This window comes from Corylus avellana, chromosome 3, assembly GCF_965113065.1.
Source record: "Corylus avellana chromosome 3, dhCorAvel1.hap1.2, whole genome shotgun sequence".
Classification (NCBI taxonomy): Eukaryota; Viridiplantae; Streptophyta; class Magnoliopsida; order Fagales; family Betulaceae; genus Corylus; species Corylus avellana.
Window position 1 is genome coordinate 33,150,689 of NC_142492.1, and position 20,576 is coordinate 33,171,264.

The 20,576-nt window shown below is 36.5% G+C and overlaps 4 protein-coding genes across 6 annotated transcripts; 1 reads left to right on the plus strand and 3 right to left on the minus strand.

The window, feature by feature from the left end:
- The first annotated feature begins 2,054 nt into the window (after window positions 1-2,054).
- LOC132173900 (Serine/Threonine-kinase ATM) lies at window positions 2,055-6,353 on the plus strand. Its single transcript, XM_059585569.2, has 2 exons — window positions 2,055-2,367; window positions 2,543-6,353. Exon 2 carries the CDS (start codon window positions 2,608-2,610, stop codon window positions 6,190-6,192), a length of 3,585 nt encoding a protein of 1,194 aa, XP_059441552.2. The 5' UTR covers window positions 2,055-2,367; window positions 2,543-2,607; the 3' UTR covers window positions 6,193-6,353.
- A 1,804-nt stretch (window positions 6,354-8,157) lies between these two features.
- LOC132174900 (Ribosomal protein L12/ ATP-dependent Clp protease adaptor protein ClpS family protein) lies at window positions 8,158-11,065 on the minus strand. Of its 3 annotated transcripts, none has more exons than XM_059586642.2 (3): window positions 10,683-11,065; window positions 10,141-10,344; window positions 8,158-9,147 (listed from the first exon to the last, which is right to left on the minus strand). In XM_059586642.2, exon 3 carries the CDS (start codon window positions 8,990-8,992, stop codon window positions 8,408-8,410), a length of 585 nt encoding a protein of 194 aa, XP_059442625.1. In that variant the 5' UTR covers window positions 8,993-9,147; window positions 10,141-10,344; window positions 10,683-11,065; the 3' UTR covers window positions 8,158-8,407. The 3 variants fall into 3 exon arrangements, with proteins under 3 accessions (XP_059442625.1, XP_059442624.1, XP_088370866.1); XM_059586641.2 differs by lacking the exon at window positions 10,141-10,344 and having other exon boundaries at window positions 10,683-10,837; window positions 10,961-11,063; XM_088514740.1 differs by lacking the exon at window positions 10,141-10,344.
- An 835-nt stretch (window positions 11,066-11,900) lies between these two features.
- LOC132174891 (Mitochondrial substrate carrier family protein) lies at window positions 11,901-16,953 on the minus strand. The gene is made up of 6 exons (XM_059586626.2): window positions 16,678-16,953; window positions 16,466-16,541; window positions 15,525-15,620; window positions 14,712-15,228; window positions 13,255-13,390; window positions 11,901-12,293 (listed from the first exon to the last, which is right to left on the minus strand). The coding sequence occupies exons 1-6, from the start codon at window positions 16,792-16,794 to the stop codon at window positions 12,105-12,107; spliced, it is 1,131 nt and encodes a 376-aa protein (XP_059442609.2). The 5' UTR covers window positions 16,795-16,953; the 3' UTR covers window positions 11,901-12,104.
- Window positions 16,954-18,694: 1,741 nt separating this feature from the next.
- HCA2 (Dof-type zinc finger DNA-binding family protein) lies at window positions 18,695-20,368 on the minus strand. The gene is made up of 2 exons (XM_059587130.2): window positions 20,187-20,368; window positions 18,695-19,977 (listed from the first exon to the last, which is right to left on the minus strand). The coding sequence occupies exons 1-2, from the start codon at window positions 20,235-20,237 to the stop codon at window positions 19,036-19,038; spliced, it is 993 nt and encodes a 330-aa protein (XP_059443113.1). The 5' UTR covers window positions 20,238-20,368; the 3' UTR covers window positions 18,695-19,035.
- Between the last annotated feature and the right edge of the window lie 208 nt (window positions 20,369-20,576).

Below are 20,576 nucleotides of genomic sequence, written 5' to 3' on the forward strand. Positions count from 1 at the left end.
ATGCTGCAAAATTTGAATGGAGACCAATTAAACCCTCATATGGGTATGCAGTTTAAGAAAGTACAACCATTGAAATGGTATCCCAATCATGCTTTTGCCATCAAATGAAAGCAAGAAACCCTTAGGAGTGCACAAAGGTTAGGGTTTTTTCTTTTTAAACAGTCCATCCAAATATCCAATCCTCCTGTTTGTAGTCCCTTTCCCTTCCCCCCCATCTGGCTTAGAAAAAAAAAAATAGCCCATCCAATCCAATATAGCCATCTTTTTCAGTTGTCCAAGTCCAACCTAATTATTTTGCCTTATTGCCTACAAATTGCAAGGACTTGACTATCCACTAATGGGTATCAAATCATGAATAATTTGATTCTTCTTCTTTTTTTTACCTCCATTGGTGGCGGACAACTTAGATTCATTCATTTTAAAAGGCAAAGAATATGTAAAATTTCTTATATGTATGAGTATTTTTGCATCTATGAACAAAATCTATACAAATAAAGAAACGAGACCCAAAAACAAATAAAGAGAAGCCAAGAACAACAACATAACATAACAAGAATTTAACCTTTATAATCGTGCATTTAAATATAGACCAACTTTTTTTCTTCTTCCCTATAAAGAAGACAAGTCCTTTTCAATTGGCAAAAAGAATATCTATCAAATAAATGTTTAAGATTTGCCTTCTTTTATTTGGGAGGAAGATGGGCAGATGGCCCTTTCTCAAACGAATTTAATAAAGTGCTTTTAGATGACAATATAAAAAGCATAAGATTCTCACAGAATTTAGTCCTTCCTAAATACTATTAAATGGCTTTTAATCCCTCAATCAAACTGTCAGATTGACAATTAATGTAAACATGTGTCCACTCGTTGGATTTTGCTCCATGGAAAGAGTTATTTCATGTTTTAGATTTTTATTTTTAATTTTTTTAACGATGCATTTACTATATATTATTTAAACATATTAAATGATAGTCTGTCACCTTGTTGAAGAGTAGCTGACCACCTTAATAGCTGGTGTAATTACCTTTTATGTATTTTATTTTATTTTGTATTTTTTAAGTTTATGTGAGAAGATTTGGTGAATGAACACCTTAAGAATTGCGAAGACCCAATCCATGTAAGAATTGCAATATATATACATACATATATACACTATATTTTTATTTTATTGGACTGACGTGATAGTGCTTATCAATTTTTTAAGGACATAAATTTCCTTTAACTTATTTCAATAATTGACAAGTATCATTCAACATCTTTGAGTTTCTAAAAAATTAATGTTTAGGTTCCTAGATTAGTAGAATGAAAATAAATTACTCTTAAAAATATTAAAAAAAAATGTAAGAAATGACACTTGTCACCTATTGAAGTAGGTTAAAAGAAATTTCTTTCAAACTGGTTTGGTGAAAATTTCTGTCCATTTTTTAATAGACACTACCACATCGATCCAATGAAATAAAGCTAATGTGAATGTACTATATAGCATTGGGCTGTTTTAAATCAACAAGCACCAAACCATATTTTTATTATATAGACTACAACTCATAAAACTCTTCTAAATTTTCACTCGTTTTGACACTACTTGTCTAAAGTTTAAAAACTCTTAATTAAGAGTATCAAATTTTCAATTACCCCAATTCAATTAATTTTTGTCAAAATACCCAAAATATCCGTATTTTTTTAATTAAAAAAAATGCTTGAGTTTTTTTATAATAATAAAAAATGAGTATTTTAAAATTTTTGATAAGATTTAACAGAAATGTCTAATGCAAGTGAGTAATTAAAAGAAATTAAAAGTTTTTTTTTTATTGTAAAAAAAATTAAAAGTTATTAAACTTTAAAAATTACTTTCAAAACGAGTGAAAATTTAAAGGAGTGTTATAAAGTTTCTTCACTATATTACAAAACTTGTGCTCCATACGTGACGTCTCAACTGACTTTTAGATGTGACATCAACCATACGAAATAATTATTAGATAAAAAATTAAAAAAAAAAAAATTCTATTTGTAGTTTTTATTCATAATCTTAATCTTATCTGCTTTATGATGAGCAGAATTCGCCGCTCGTGTGGGTGTGAGAACTCAATCTACACATCGAACCGAGCCATCCCTTTCTGTGTCTCTCTTGTTTGGAGCTACAGACAGCTCCTACAGAACAGTCAAAAAAGGGTCTCTCTCTCTCTCTCTCACTCTCTCACTCTCGGAGTAATTGCCGTATCTTTGGCCTACATACTATTCTCTCATCGTTTCAGAGCCCACAGGATTTTGTTTTCTTCCTCTTTCTCTGAAGAATCGAACTTCTCTTCGTCAACTCGGGGGGTTGGATCAAGGGCTAATGTAAAATCCTCTGATTTCTTTGTTCCTCAGGTACTTTGATTTTTCGTTTTTTTTTTTGGGTAATTTTGTGAAATATGTTTTTTTTTTTTGCTTTTAGTTTTGTTTTCTTGCTTGTATTGTTTGATTGAAATCCTTCTCCGAACAGTATATAGAGTATACAGTAACAAAGCTTTGATTTTTGTTTCTGATTTCTGTTCTTGATCAGTGCGAAGTGGTTGTGTGATCGATATATTGGGTACAAGGAAAGAACTATTGGTGCGGTCTTCATACATGGAAAACCCTAGAACCCCAGAAACCCTAGAAGAAGGTTCTGGGCCTGCTGGGTTGTCTGATTTGAGTGAGTACTGTACTGGGTTAGAACCCATTCCGGAGATTTCCGTTGAAAAAAATGGCGAAGGGGTTGATGTAAATGATACTAGTGTTGGGGTCGATAATGTGGAGGTGGTGAATCGAGTGGTTGAAGCTGAGGAAAGAAATGATGGTATTGAAGGTGAAAATGTGGTTGTGGGTGTGGAAACAATGGGGGGTAATGAAGAGAGTTGCATAAATGGTGTTGGTATTGAGAAGGGTTGTCCTGTAGATGGTGGGCTTGATAGGGGCAATGAGGCACAAAAGGGTTCCATGGACTCAAAACAGGAAGGGGGTTTGGTGGGTTTGGTGAGTAATGAGAGTGAGGACGTGGGAGTTGAGAAGATTGTGCAACAAGAGGGAATGAAAGAAGACGGTGGGTCAGGATTAGATGGGGTTAATTCAGCTAGGAAGGAAGAAGTTTCCGGAGATGGTATATCCCTTTTTGTGGATATTTGTGGTCCTCCAGCTGGACCTACTCAAGATAACCTTGTTGAAGAAAAATGCTGTGGATCAATGGCAAGTGGGGAGAAATCAAAAGAAGCTGGGGATGTGGAGGAGGATAAGGAAATTGATAATCCAGAATATAATTTTTCTGTGGGTGATGTTGTGTGGGTTAAAACCAAAAGTCAAACATGGTGGCCGGGAAAGATTTATGATCCTTTAGATGCACCAGAGCATGCTGCTAAGAGTGAGCAGAGAGACTGTTTACTTATTGGATATTTTGGGAGCAGCCATGTTGGTTGGTGTAGCCTATCTCAATTGAGGCCTTTCCAAGAGAACTTTGAACATATGTTGGGACAAAATAAGTCTAGAAGCTTCATTCGAGCTGCCGAGAAGGCTGCACACGAATTTGGTAGGCGTATAAACCTGGAGATGACTTGTTCCTGTGCTTTGAAACAAAGTCAGCAATCGGCTAGTGTTCAATCCAAGGAAGGAGTTGCTGGACCTGATCGCAAATCTGGTGAACTTGGTGAATTTTCAGTCACTCAGTTTGAACCTGCAAATTTTATTTTGCAACTCAAAAATCTTGCATTGGTTGGTTCCATGCCTGGAATGATTGAGTTTGCTGTTGCACAAAATCGTTTATCAGCATTCTACCGTTCCATAGGGCATTCCCAGTTGCCAATGCATCAACTCCAGGAAGCAAGTGATATCGAAGACAGTGACGATGGCTTGTTGATGGTTAAAAGCAAATTTGATGTTCAGATTGAAGACCAAGTTATACAGTCAGCTGACTTGCAGAAAGAATCAGAGGTATTAGGGAATAAATTTGTACTGCAAGAGAAGAAAGAAGATCTAGCCGATGGTTTGGACGGGGGAATGGGTGCAGTTCTGGAGGACTGGAAAAGTAATGCTGCTGAAAAAGATACCGTCTCAAATGACAAGACATCAAAATCCATGGAGAGAAAAAGGGAGAACGATTCAGAAGTTAAAAATGGGAGTGAGTCGAGAGAACGGAAGAAGAGCAGGTACTTATCTTTTCCCTACGTAAACTGGGGGCATAAAGGCTTGCCAGATGAAACAGAAGACCCTAAGGCTCCACAAGTTCCTGAAGAAGCGGATACAAATGTCAATCCTGGCCAGTTTACTGGGTCCCCTGCAATTGTTAAATGTAGCAGCAAGAGGTTCTGGAGAAAATGGTACACTAAATTCATAAGTGGGAGCAATAAATATGGTAATCTAGAGTTAATAAATGCGTCTTCAGCTGAATTTCTCTCCAAACTTCGTTTTACAGCTGTGGATTGCTTATATCCAAATGAGAGTGAAAATTTTGATTCAATTGAGTGGTTCTTTTCCAGATTTAGAATTTCAGTGTATCGTGATGAATCTCTTTATGAGATGTACTGCAAGAATATGGCTGCTCATAATGAGAATATAGCTGCTGAACCCAGCTTGTTGGCAGACAACCCACAGGAGATTAAGCACTCTTCCCCCACAGCTAAAACTGTTTCTAAGAAAAGAAAGGAAAAGACAATTTTGCAGCATTCAGGGGCTGAACTTACTGCTAGTGTTAACGGACACCCTGATACAGACACGGGAAAGGATTCAAGAGAGATTAATCATCCTTCTCTCAATGGTAAACCTGAGGAGAAGATCAGAAAGAAGAAAGGAAAAGCAAACTCGGGGCGATCGAAGACGAAATCACTTTCAGGCCTATCAGATGTGAATATAAACATTGCTACAAATAGTTCAATTTTTAATGATTACTTGGGGACGGGCCCCCTCAAATCCAGCAGTAAACCTAAGAAAACAAAGCCAAAGAAAGGAGCAAGTCCAACGTGTCTGCAAACTAAACCCGCAACTGGCATACCAGATCTGAATGGGAACTGTGCTGTACCCATATCGACTGTCGAAGATCAACTGGTTACTGGTCATGTTACTTCTGCAGGTAAACCTGAACCAAAAAAGAGAAAGAAGAAAGCAGCTGCTTCAGGTCCCTTGGAGATTCAAGTCACGTCTGGCTTACAACATTTGAATAGGAACATTGTTGAACCTGGTTCATTGGTCATAGATCTGGGGGTAATGAGACCGCATTCTCTTGATGATATTACTCGGAAAAATGATGGGGAAGGGAAGGAAGAGGTGACTTCAGTATGTTTGGATTCTAAACTTGCTGGTGGCCCACAGAGTTCTATTGGAAGTTATCCTAGGCCTGACTTAGTGGTTAAAGATCCACAAGATTTCAGCCCCCTCTCAGCTGAAGGTAAACCTAGGAAGAGAGAGAGAAAGAGGAAGGATAAAGCAACATCTGAGAATAAACTCACTGTGGGCATACCAGATTTAAATGGAATAAGCTCTGAATACAGCTCATTGGGAAAGGAATTTCAGGAGACTAATGGGCTTTTATCTCAAATTAAATCTGAGCGGAAGAAGAGGCGGAGAAAAGGAGAAGCTACTTCAGACCATCTGAGAGGTAAATTGACTGCTGGAAGACCAGACATCAATATAAATCATGATAGCGTTGAGACTAATGGAGAAGCTCCAGAGACTGCTCTTCTGTTGACGTTTGCCCCAGGAGTTCCCATGCCTTCAAAAGAAGATTTGGTCGCAACATTTTGCAGGTTTGGGCCCTTAAAGGAATCAGAAACACAGTTGTTGAAAGATTCTGGCAGTGCCCAGGTGGTTTTTATGAAAAGTGCTGATGCTGGGGAAGCTTTTCGGAGCTTAGAGAACAATAACCCTTTCAGTGCGGCCCTTGTCAATTACCGGCTCTATCATCCTTCAGCTGTCTCCAAAGTTTTGGAACCAGAGAGGACTTTACTCACGGCTTCAGGCGCTCTACCGACGGAAGGATGTATCACCCCTGGGATGCCTTCTGGGTCAATGCCTAACACTGGTGAGGTGCCTCCACTTGACTTTATAAGGCAAAATCTGCAGATGATGACATCAATGCTGGAGAAGGCGGGTGATAATCTTTCTCCAGAGACAAGAGCCAAACTGGAGGGCGAAATTAAAGGCCTCCTGAAGAAGGTGACCTCCGTGGCTGGTTCTTCCTCTACTTGATAGTAACTGTAAGATTTGGATACTCTATTTTAGATTTTTCATCAATGTAGTCCCAGAATGTTTATGTTAGGTCTGTGAACCTATTTGATTTATTGCAACTGAGGAGGTAGGATTTCATGTCTCATAATCTATCATAATCTAGGAACCCACATGCATCTTTACTTGTTTTTCTTATCACTTTCCCTTAAGATGTTAATTTCGTGTTGTTGGGAACCCCGTGTGAATGAAGCCACGAGTGATCATGTATTCATATTGGCTTAACATGCTTGATAAATTCATTGCTGAATCTGAGTTCCTGGGTGAAAGAAAAAAAAAAAACTAGAGCCCCCGCTGGTTATAAACCTTGTCTGTTAAGTCATTTTTGGCAGGATGAGGATTGATTTCATTTACTGCTTTTAAGCATAAACATGTTCAAGTTAACCAGAGGGGAACCCTATTGCTCAATTTCCAAATATCAGAGCCTGGTAGGAACCACTGCATTGGTTTTTGAAAACTGAAAAAATGCCAACAAATGTAAAATCCATGCAAATACTTCTTTTTGTAGGTTGTCCATTCCAAAAGAAATTTAAATGTTCCGCATAAAGAATTTTGAAGTATTCAAATGTATCCCCCAAACGTTTCATTTTTCTTCTTTTTCCTTTTTTATTTTTTATTGATCGAGTCACCTTGAAGATTTTTTTTTTTTTGATAACGTAGGAGAACTTTACTCAGATTAATTGCACGTCGCAAACGCATACTGTACAACAATCCTCACCGTTAATCAAACTCCTACGAGTAACTGACCCCACCCGCCAGAACCAGTTATTAGGTAATCGAGTCACCTTGAAGAATTTTCCCCCCATTTAATCTCCAAAAGGAGTAAAATATCTGTCAATACCAAGAATAAGATAAGACTCTTTGGAAATGATTTTTTATTTTTTTAATTTAAATTCTTCATTTATTTAAGTTTCGGATAGGAGTTGATTCTTTTTTTTTTTTTTTTTTTCGGCTTGGCCATTTTTAATAATATAAGACGTGCTATATGCTATCTTTTTATTATTATTTTTTTTTAACTTTTAAAATTATTATTGAATTTAAGATCGATTATTATTGAATTTTAGTCAATTATAATTTTAAAAGTCACATTAACTTTGAGAAATTAATTAATAATATATAACATATAACGGTGGTCCACGGGCTATCTTCGTGTTATTCAAAGCAGTCCTTGAGATTTCATTGTTCAAACTTCTATGGTTTTAAGTGCAGTGTTACATCAATCAGCTTCAGCATATAAAAGAAATGCACATTCGGGGAAGATGGATTGCATTACATATCTTAGTTGTGCCTTTGTGCTTCAATAACACTTCAATTTGATTCAAAAGTCGTTAGCTTATCAACTCTCACTGGAGGACAAAAGTCGGTGCCCTTCGAATGAAAAAGACAGAAATACTTGCACATGGGTGCACCTAAATTGAGAGCATCGGGCTCCAATTGTAGCTATGAAAACCGTTTCCCCATTCTTTTCACTCTTAAATAAAATAATATCGAGGGCAGTAACCTTGCTGACAGTCAAAACGAACCAATTTTACTCTTCAGGAGTAACAGTCGAGATTTATTGATGCCTTGTTAATATTAAGGCTACACAAGGCAAAATCACCAAATAACATGCAAGTACGTCTGATCTGGAGGAGGCACTTCGAAACCTTCCTGTTTGTTAATGTGTTTTAGAATGTGCTTTTTATTTTTATTTGAAAACGGTATTTTGATGTGAGATAAAGGTAAAATTAGTTTGAAGTGTTTTGTGTATTAAGTTGTTTGTTAATGTTTTCATTTTGAGAAGAAAAAACAAAAGACAAAACCTGCCTATACATTCAAAACTAACAGAACTTCCCCATGACTCCGAAATTATCATCATCTTAAATATTTGAGTTATCTTGCTCTAAAACAGGCCTACATGTTAGTGCATTTTTGTGTGTAAATCCAACCAAACAAAACAGTCCAATCAAGCAGTCTCATTCAAAAAATGTTTCACATGAATGAACATAAGTAACTACTCTTGCAAGAAAACTTAGTTCAGAACAAGAACAGCATAATAAGTTCTCAACTCTCAATTATTCTTCGATATCTCTTCTGATGACTAATCCATCCACGTTACAAAATTCATATTTTTGAATAATGGGAACTTCCACAAAATGTCATAAATCCGATAAGAGCAAAATCAAAATACCCGGGAATTCTATTCCATACTCGCAACTCCTCCAGCAGTCTTTATTTTCTCTATTATCTCATTTGCCTCCTCCTTAGTGACCCCTTGTTTAAGCACAACAGGAGCCTTCTCAACCAAATCTTTAGCCTCCTTCAATCCCAGATTAGTAAAAGCCCTGACTTCTTTGATCACCTTGATTTTGGCAGCCGCATCAAACTTCTCCAACTTCACATCGAACGCTGTCTTCTCTGCCTTCTTCTCCTCACCCTTGGCAGACCCAGCAGCCCCTCCTCCCTGAGGACCCAAGTCCATACCTTCCACTGAAACTGGCTGCATCTTTGGAAGCCTTAGCTTGTCTCTGAGAGTCGGACCAATTTGTCTGCGGTCCTCAGGGGTTAGTGCTGCTATTCGTTCAGCAAGATTAATGATTTTCTCAGAGGGTGGGGGTCTAGGGCCATATGGGTCATAGACTGGCGGGTATTTGTACCGTTTCGGTTTGGCCTTGGGATCTCTTGGTACAAAATCGGGCTGGAAGCAACGAAACTGCAAAGGCCCCGTTATTTCGGGGAGAGTGGGACTGACACGAATGGATCTAGCAAGCACGATAAACTTCATTGCTTTTGTAAATCAGTGAAAACAATGACTCATGGACTAAAGATGGTTAAAACAAATTATCTGCTTTAACCAAGTAGTTGCAACATTGTATACAATCGACGGCCTTCTTTTTCCTTATGACAATTTGAAGGGCATGCAGTCTGCTGAGAACTCCGCTGGAAAAGCAAAAAGGAAACAATATCAACAAGCATAAAGGGAAAGCATCTCTTCCCATTCATGTACAACAGCAATCAAAATATGGTGGTATTAAACAATAGATGCTACAATGGCTAGTGTTGCATCATACTGAAGAATGACCCTAAACAGCAAGTAAGAATACATTGTATAACCTATACATCTTCACATATCCTAATGCAAAGTCTTATTCTTTACTTTCAAACTTACTGCAATATATGGGATTTAATCAGCTTCTCAATTTGAAATTACGCAGCAAAAGACAAATCCACTAGAATTTAGAAGTTCATACGATTTTACAAACACAACAGAAGTAAAAGAAATTTCCAAATGCAATGACCAAGTCCACTTATTCACAAATACAACAAAGTTTTGTTTTGTTTTTTTTTTTAAAAAAAAAAAAAGGAAAAAAGATTTAGCTTAGTTTTTTAGTTAATCTCTCTATAATTTTCGCTCTAAAAGATCATCAATTATTAAAGAAGAAGAGAGTGTTCCGAGATTACACAATCAATTATTAGAAACCATTATAAGACAATATCAGGCTGCATTTCTACAATACACAAACCTACTGCAAATAAGAATTTAACATATAGTATGTTTGAGTATAAAATCAGCAAGAAATAGAAGGTTCAGAACATACTGCAAATGACATAATATTCAGTACAATTGTCCCTTCTTCACCCTAGACTAGAAATAACAAAAGATTAGTATTAGATTGTCTAAATTAGTTCTAAGTGAAGGTGGTTACATCCTCAATGCATGACATAACACCACACAATTCCAGAATAATCAGCTTGTAGCCAACAGAAAATGACAAGTGTTACTAAGATAGAAGTGTCCAGTATATAGAGAACCAACACATCAGACATCCAGCAACATTAAAATTCCTATATACGCTAGTTTAGAATGCCTATCATTGTATTTAGATGAATCACTGATGTGGCATGCATACAAAGATGAAAGCTAACACTTGCTCGCTCCTCTGTATTCGAATAATGGACATAAACAGACAAGTCATTGCTTCATTCAAATAGTAATCAACAAAACTGGGCAAACAAACGAATTGAACTGGGACATGCAGTAACATTCTTCACTACCCAATAAGATTTATCATCATCCAAGAAGAATTTCACAAATGCAGGGGTTACGGCTTTCCTCCTTCAGATCTTCAAACCACACTGGTTATTAGTCAAATAACAAATGGGCGTGTCAAGAGGGCTATAAATCTTGTGGGTAACCCAAAAAGAAAAAGAATAAAAAGAAATTAAATCAACCCAAACCACAATGAAAGTTAGATTTTTAACTACAATTTTCCTTAATCAAGCTAAGATTGATTAATTTAACACATGGGTATATCAAATGGGTTACTAATCTCATGGGTAACAAGAAATTTCGCATTTTGCAGCATCAAGTTCAGATTATTCAGTAAATAAGAGAAATGAAAACAGTAAAACAAAGCTGTGAGAGAGAGAGAGAGAGAGAGAGAGAGAGAGATGAGGAGAGGGTGAGAGAATACCTGCTGTTTGATACTCCAGGCTTCTCAGAGTTATTTCGAAATTTTTTGTTGTTGCGGAGAAGAGCAAGAATGGTTCTTTATAAAGGGGACCAAGGCACAAACCATACTCTCTCGATATTTTTCGCTCTAAAAGAATCTCAAAACGACGTTGACGACTGAGACAAACGCAATTTGGACGCTCGAATAACAACAGTGAAATACGCTATGGGGTTTTACAGAAAAAAAGAATGACAGTTGAGGAAGGTAAAGAATGAGGCTTTGACGATCGGAGATCTTACCGGAGATGGGACTCTGAATAGTGAACTCCAAGCTTCGCGTCCGTACTGATAAACCCTGAGAATCGAATAAAAATGGGGGGTTTCATGTGTGATGGGGCAAGCAAATGCTTGAATCATTTGGGTCGGTTATTTCCGGGTCGAATTATATTTGACCGGAGTTTTAAGTCAATACCAAAGTAGCAAATTTTTTACTCAAGAAATGCTAGCTAGGAAGTAGGAACTCAACTCTCAAATAATGTTTAGGAATATTCATTTTTTTTAAATTCTTTCGGAAAAAGTGATGTGCGATGGTAAAATAGTAATATAAATGAGTAAATGTTAAATGCAAAATTACCTTTTTGCCATCCCACATCATTTTTTTTGGGATTTCATATGGGAAAAGTGAAGCTCTCAAGCATTACTCCTCAACTCTCATCTTATCCTTATATAACTAGATTGATGTGATAGTGCTTATAAGTCTTTAAATTAGTCTTTATTAAAATAATAATAATAATAATAATAATCTAAGGACTAATGGATACAACACATTAGCCCAATTGTATAAGAGTGTTGATGTGTACTAACACATTAACCCAGTTATATGAGAGTGCCAATAAATACTAACACATCAACCCAATTGTACGAAGGTAAGATAGTTGTTGAATATTCAGCATTACTCGTTTAATGTTGAAATAAAAATATATAAAAATAATCATATGGTCTCGTTCACACCTATTTATCACACACATTTTACATTGACTTACATGACATATTTTAACAGACTTCTCATATCAACTCCTTAAAAAGAAAAGAAAAGGCAAAGACACTTAAAACACTTGGATGGACAAAAGAATCTATCCGATAACAATTGAAACCTTAGGAAGTAAATCGATAAAATTTAAACCTTAAAGGGTGATTTAATAAAAAGTTATTTAAACTATAAAGTTAAAATTAATCCGCCATAGACATAAGAGCATAAGCTATATATATATACATAAAAACGAGTAATGCACAACGCTACTGAATGAATAATTGCCCAAATCAAAATCTCTCTCTCTCTCTCTCTTTCTTCTTTTTATTTCTTTCTTGATAAAGCATTCTTTGCCAAATCAATCACCTGTGAAAAAGATGATCACCAGTTCTATGCTGCCATATTATTTACCATTCAAACAAGATAATCAACACATAAGAAGTAACTCCCCACAATCGTGAATGACGCCAACCCACTACGTGCCATACGCAACCAAATTGCACGGAACAAGAGATTCCTGTCTGCAGGATGAATCCCTGTAGCTCTCTCAAACCTATTCCCTGGCCGTCTCCATTTCAGAAGCTGCCTCTCCATAGATATATACTGAAACCAGAAAACAATTTATTACAATTTAACTATTCCTCATCATTGTAACCGCCATTTATATGCTTTCCTTTAACTTCAATTACACAGGTGACAAAAACACAGGAAAACACACATGTCAGAAAGGAAGATGTGCAATCTGAAAAGTATGAAGACTTAATATCCGTTCCATGAGAAAGAAAGCACAATCCTGCAAACTGCAATAACTTAGGTTTTGATGTAATTCACAGCCTATGTTCCCAAACCAAGGATGATGACATTGGTTTGACTACAACAATTTCCGCTATGGTTTATGGAAATGAAATAGTTAACACTATGCCTGGTAAAGAGGTGGAAAGTAGGAGAAGTGGAGGGGGAGGAGAGAAGGGGAAAGATGGGGAAGAGAGGGGAGTCCACTCTCCCTTGTGTTTTTTGGTAGGAAGGAAAGAAAGAAATAATTGAGAAATAGAAATTTATTTTACCATTATGCCCCAAATTAAATGGTTCAACGTGATGATGAAGTTGAAACTTCACACATTTGTCTTAAAGCCCATTTTTCCCTCCTCACCCACCCTTTTCCCTCCTCTTGATCCCTCCAATCCCTCCAAACAAACAGAGTGTAAGATACTATTACTAGGGCATATAAATCCCATTCAAGGAGAAATCAAACCATAGTATAGGAGTGCATAACAGTAACACATGAAACCATAGTAATCCAATGCAATCACAAACCCACACACGCACATAAGGAAAAGGATCAATGCATTTCTGTTGAAACTAATTGCTCAGCCCAAAAAGCACTCATCGGCATCACGTGGTATAAGGTAAAGAAAAGAAGTCACAGGAAAAGATGATTAATGGTAACATTGCAATAAATGAAACAGACACCATTTTCTAAGTATTAAGAGGTACGTTAATATAATCAGGAAGTTTATACGATAATCAAGGAAGTGCAGAAATGTATCAATAACAGGTAACACACCTTGGGCAGCACAGTACATTGTGATCGACTTTTTGCAGTGTCAAAACAATGAGAAGCTGCAGCAGCTACACTACCAGAAAATCCAGCTGCAAGACTAACAGCTAAAGGAGACAGAGGCCCAATTTCTTCATCTGACCTAAGTGAGAGCAATTTCACTTCAAGAAAAAGGAAACACGAACTGATGCGATATTTAAGATATGTGTGCTACTAATTAATGAGGTTAGACATCTTATGTAAATAATCAAATAATGCCTGAAATATAACCAGTGTAGAAAATGAAAATGTTAGTTTAGCTCAACGGTAAATCAAACCCAAAATGAAGTATAAGCTCCTTGAATACTGGTCTGGTCAGATATGAACAACAGGATCACATGAACAACTCATCCAGAAGCATTATAAGCAAATATAAATGGATCAGCCGGGTAATCAAACTAGATCACTTAATTTTGGGAAAGCTTGAGACAACCCAACAGATACAAATGCAAGAGATGGATTTAGAAAGCAATTCCCTAAAATTATAAACATATAGATAAGCAAGGAAAATAAAAACCTGAAGTAACAGAACAAGTATAACAAATTGAAAAGAAAACATAAAAGAAAAGAAGAAGAAATAGAAAAACTGAGACAAGCACCAAATTTTAGGGAGCTAGCAGTGGTAACATAAGAAATAACACATTCACAGAGAACAATAGCCATTTATTTACCTACATCTACACACATTTTAGCTGCTCAACCCGATGCTTCAATAATGATAACATCATTTATAAAATAGAGATCACAAGACGGCAATACATTAATTAGAGAGCCTAATGTTAAAAATGTTCTTTGGATCTTCACACAATTTAAACACCAAAACATAAAATGTGTATGTGCAGACTGGTGTGTATGCACTCTTGCATTTGTGTAGACCACATACGAAAGAAAATAAATTAACCAACCCATAACAGGTTCCCGCATAGGCCGGTGAACATAATAATATGGGTTTTCCTACCTAAAGGTGACTCAGAAGGAATTTCTTATAGAAACATACAGTACAATGTAAGTGTATTATATTGTTTATAATTTTTTCTACCTCTGCAGCACTCCTTGGCTATATATATATATATATAATTTTTTTGGAATAGCTAAAGGCAGTTCATGATCCATTTAAAGCAAATCCAGAAAAGAACCGCATACTTGGAGACTAACTTTGACATGGTGATGTAAATGAGACTCGGTCTTTACATCATACAAGGCGTTCAACAGAGATGCTAAGGGAACTGGACTGCTCAACATCATCAGTTCTATTTTTTGTTTCTCTTTCAAATCGCACTCTTTCACCAATCAAACATTAAGAATAGTGAGGGGATACCAGATATGAGTAACTTCATTAAGAAAAAACCAGAAGAGAACACACAAAAGGGACTGTCCAGCAATTAAATCTCATAACACAGATCACTAAAGGATGAATTTGAAACCTAGGTGGAGGATCCATCCCAACCGCTTTCCAGTCAAGCATCGTTCGGTGAAGAAATTGCCAGCTAGAGAAGAATATGCCACCAAAAACAGAATCTCGAACAACTCCTGGCCGAATACCTCTCCATAATGCACCCCATCCTTCCAAAGAGATGATATCTGATGGCCTCCTCATGTCACAGACAGATGGTGGCCTTCCAGACCCAGTAATCATCCATGGGTACTCTTGTAAAGCGCTCATCATATTAGGATGTTTGGTTGCTAGGGTGGACAAAAGACCAATAGAACCATTAAATGCCTTCTTGTCTGGAGAATATCCATGTAGCAATTTTGCAATCACAGGTGCAACAGCTCTCTTTTCTGTAACAGAGGAAGAACTTGGAATGCGAGAAGCAGATTTGACCTGCTCACGGAGTTTAAAAAGTTCAAATGGAGAGCTTATGAGTGATTCTGTGGCACCAGCTGCAATCCCTGCCATAAGGGCCTCAGAGACAGAGACAAAATTGTCTTCTCGCCCATCTGCCAAGAAAGTAAATTTTTTGTTTCTTTTAAACTTCATGGACCAAATGACAGCAAACTCAAACTTGAAGGGACCAAAATGTATTTTGGCCTAAACTTTTATCCATCTCATGCAAAATAGCAGCTTCCAGAAATAGAATAGTGTAATACATATTATTTTCATTCTTAGTTTCTATTTATTATATGAAGTTAGACATTCCACGTACATATAATAATACTAAGCCGCACCAATTCATCAACCTAAATATAAGGTGATTAATAACAGAAATAAATACAAGAAAACTGAAGTAGAGTACCTTTATAAAAAGCTGTCAATATTTCATAGATCCCAAAGCGAGCTCCAACACCAAAAACTCTCCCCAAAGCCAACCAGCCAAAACCACTGTATAAACCTACAATATTCAACACAAGAAAACTTCACTAGTAGATAAGAGTTATGAAGAACGAAGAAAACGGGAGAAAGTACATAAGTAATTCTGTAAGAAAAGAGATTCCTAGAAGCATCAACGGAAGCATCAATAAGCAATGGAGAAAGAAATAGGATTTACAAACACCAAATAGATAATCAGTAAGCATTGTACTCCTCTTATAGTTTATGCCTAATTTAACGTTTCCCTATTTTCTTGTCGTATCTCTGTCCTCACCACAACAATGAAAGCATCAAAGGAATTAATCCTCTGCCATGAAAATCCAATAAAATTCAAAAACTTTACCACTTTGTCAAGTTCATTCACATATGATTTGGATATGAAAAAACTAGAGCATCACAGTGAACTTCCTCTGGAAAATCAAGCAACAACTTTCAAGCTGCACCCATTAGGTGATTACAATTGGTCTCTCTCTCTCTCTCTCTCTTGATACCCACAACCAAACACACAAACACTTTTTTTGATAAGTATATCAGAAGGGAAACAATACTGATCTAGAAAAGCCACTTCCGTTTTATGCTCCTTCAAAAACCGCCATTTTTTTTAAAAAAAAATTGAAGTTGAAGTTGAGCAAACATCAGACAAAAGATTCTATTACTAAACCAGAAGTCATAATACAAACCCAAAAACAATAATGAAACCTAAATTTTATAACAATTCAAAGAGAGCATCCTGTTAGGTAGAACATCACATCCCATTTGTATACAGATTTGCTAACTAGTCGTATGATAAATTTAAGCAAATTTTTTTTTTTTTTTTTTTAATAAAAAGCTTCAACATAGAGTTAAAAGAAAAATTAAAAGAGTCACCTGAATTTCCAGATAAAGATCGAACTCTGTCTAAAATCTGAGCAGCAGTAAACTGTTTACTGGAATCTGAACCAACCTGTTCATCACCTCACAGAAAATCATGAAAAGAGAGATAAGGAGTTCGGTATGTTGTTAAATTACAACTTATTAACATGTACGACTTCTCTCGTGAAATATTTATCAAAAGTGTGTGAAATGCAAAGACAAAGAACCTGGGTAAGGACTTTGACGGTATCAAGAGGGTAACTGAGAGCTGTGCCCAATGTCACGGACGCTACGCCGGCGACAGCGTGGGTTGCAAACATTTGGTTCTTCCACAACTCCTCCATCTCAAGTATTAGCGCCGGAGACGTTAAGAATAAGATCTGGTTGTTTCTTTCTTTCTTCAAGTGTGATAGCCGCGCTGCAGAAGCTCTCTCACGAATTTACTCGAGCACTTGGCGGGCGAATCTAGTTTCTGGGAGCTACAAACACACCTAAGTTCAGCCCATTTGGGCCTATAGTTATTGGACAAGTGGAAGCCTAATTGAAGTTAAGCCAGGCTAGCGGAACCATGTTAGATCTCCATGTCGGCCCAACAAGATGTGTGCGTAAACATGTTCTCTTCAATTTTATTTATTTTTTTAATAAAAAATAAAAATAAAATACAAAGCATGAAAAAAGTTCTGTTATATACTTGGTTGAACAAAATGTATATGCATTGTTGTGTGAAAGTTCACTAGTTTAGTAACGGTTTTATGATTCCAAAACTATTAAGAAACGTACAAAACAAAACAAATCAAAACACTTGTTAAAACACAATGACTAATTTCCTAAATTTTTTAGGACTGCCTTTTGCTTTAACAGAAAAGCAAAAGCATTAACAAATAACCTATAAAACACTCAAAACTACTTTTATCATTATGTCACATCACAACCAAAAAGCAAAAACCACATTTTAAAAAGCAATAGAAAACGAGCTTCGTTTGTCAAATTTTGTTAGACGGTGTTTTTTGCTTTTTGATTTTAATTTGCTTGTCATGTATCATAAAGTTTTGAGTGTTTTGAGTTTTGTATTAATATTTTTGTTTTTTTGCTAAAAAGCAAAAAGCTATCCTAAAAAGCATTGTCAAACGAGAATACATTTTTAAATATAAACCCTCTAAAAAATACTTTCGCATTTATATCATATAAAAAAAAAATCAAACTAAAACCAAAAAAATACTTTTCAAAACTATTATCAATTGACATATATGTTAAAAGATTTTCAGGTATTAATGGATTGCTATAATAATAATAATAATAATAATAATAATAATAATAAAGTGAGTGATTAATATATAATTGTTCAGCATAAATTCATGATGACTTCCTTATCACATGTTATCTCAAATTCTCAATTAAAAATGCTTCAAATGCATAGGGTTTGTTTGACAATACTTTTTACATGATGTTTTTTTGCTTTTTGATCGTGATGTAATATAAATGTGAAAATAATTTTGAGTGTTTTGAGTTATTTGCTAATGCTTTTACTTTTTTGTTAAAATTAATTTTGAACCTCTTATAATGTTTAAAACGTTTTTACAACATAATTTCTTCTAGGTAGAGTGAGAGTGGTGGCAAAGGTCTCTTCAAATTCCACCCAACAAATAAGAGGATAACAAAGTAGAAATAGTGTTATAAATCTCTCTTGTGTCCCTCTTGAGTTCCTTCAAGAATGATGTGGCTATTTAAATTACTATTGTGCTTATGATTAATCATTATTAGATTTTAATCAAATTATGATTTTAATATTCACATCATTCTTGGAAGGACTCAAGAGAGATACAAGAACGATTTATAGCACTACTCATAAAAAATTATGATAATGATTTGTTTGAATTGTTAATAATTTAAAGATTTTATATGAAATTTGCAAGCCCGAATAAGTAATTGAATGTTCTAAAATTTATTTTGACTACTAAAGCTTCTTTTATATTACCTACTTTAGTTGTTAAGTATCAGAAGAGGTAGTTGTTATTAATTATACAAATCTATCAAAAGTATATTAATTGCTGCGGCCACATGGCAATCACACGCAACACAAAGAGAATGTTTTGCTTTACTGCTTTTTCTCTTCTTCCAGACAGTCCTACCTGGATAGGTAGCTGAAACACTTGTACGAATAATAGCTTAATCACTGACCAAACACAGAAGAGACACGACAGCGTATAAAGATAGACTAAGTAGTAATAATATTATGCAATTTTTTAATCTGAAAAAAGCAGTACTACTATATCTTCCTCGGTATTACAACAAAATCCTAGAGATTTGAATGTCTTACACACAAGACAACAAATATAACAAAGAGATATAAAAATATAAAAATTACAAAAGAAGCCAATAGTAGCGCACTCCGGCAGTCGATTTTGGACCCTCGTCTTTCTCATTCACACTCCCCCTCCTGCTGTCAAAGTCAATAGATTATGGAAGACCGCCTTCATAGAAAGAAACACGAAAAAAACTAACCCTTTCCATTAAAGGCATACATATTACATGAAACATGCAATATTGGTTGGTGGATCTTTGACCTGCGATCAGATTTGCTTTGCTTAGACTAATGGATTTGTTGTAGACGGTCCGTAGCCGTTCATCATGCCAGTCCACGATCCTAGACCGTTGAGATACACAAGCGAGTCCTTCCCAGCATCAGAACAACCTTGTTGGTCTTGCCAATCAAGGGACAATAGCTTGGTGTTTGGCTTCACATCTATTGCATGATGATGATGATGATGTTCCTGATGATCATTTGCATCATGATGATGATGATGATGATCATATGGTAGCATTAACCTCTGACACGTGTCCATGAAACTCCCACTGTTCCCATCAAGCGTCGACATTCCGAAAGGAGAGCAAAGAGTATGAAAATTTGGTGCCAAACCATGACCGTTGAGATCTCCAAGCCCACCAACCATCCCCATGTGATGATCACCATTCCCCATAAAATCATAATTCCTAGAACTCCCAACAACACCTTCCAACTTGCTCTCCATGAAATCAATAGGCCTAGGGTTAGGGCTCTCCAGCATGCCATGATACCTACTGGCGTCCATAAAATTAGGGTTTCCAAGTGTGGCGTGTGTGCCAAGCATACTAGTGAGGTGAGAAAGCTGCGCCTCCGGAAAAGAAAGCTGGAGATCAGTAGGGTTGTGAGAGGACGATGATCCTGGGTGGTTTTGGTTCATGGGTTGATCATTGGATTTTTTAGTAGAAACCTTCTTGTTCTTTCTGCAGCCACCGCCGACAGGAATGTTCCTCAGGGTGCCTCCTTTGGTCCAATACCTTCGACAGGTCTTGCAAAAGTACCTCGGCTGAGACAGGCTGTAGTTGTTGTAGTAGCAAAATTTTGTGTGTGTTGACTCACACCTCGGGCACTTGAGCGCCTGGTCATGCGGTGGCCTCAGCCGCCTCTCTATCATCGGCCTCGAGCATGCCAGCATGTCTCCCGATGGTGATGAAGAATTCATTCCAGAATCATCGTGAATTGAACCCTGAGTACATCAAAAAGAAATAAATAAATAAATAATGAAAATCTGTCACAATATTTGAGATATTCAACAATGCAATGAGACTAGAAACTTAATTATCTGCTACTTCATACAGCTATGCTAATATTGTATGACTACCCAATTGCAATGCTGCAATTTATGAAGAAAATAATACTATTGAAGCTTCAAATGCGTGGCATATATATATATACCTGTAGCCAGTCAGATGAATCCATGCAAACTTGCAAAGAAGTAAGACCCATTAAACAAAACAGCTCTCCTCGACAACCTAAGTACTCACAAACACTCTACACAAGTGTTTATGAAGTTGGTGAGTCGTCTCTTTGAGAAAAAAGAGGATAAGAATGAAGGCGAGAGAGAGTGATGCTGGAGTGAGTTGTGTGTGTGTTTGGGGCTTTGGCCTCTTCGGGCTGTGAATAAGAAGGAAGAAAAAGGTGAGGCTAGGAGGGCAGCTCTACTCTGCAGCTACGTCTATACCACCGTCGGTGGAAACACTCGCGGGCCCCACTGTCCTCCACTGTCCCCAACACAGGCCCCACGCATTACCTCAGCTTGACTAAATCTTCTTCTGACAAAATCGG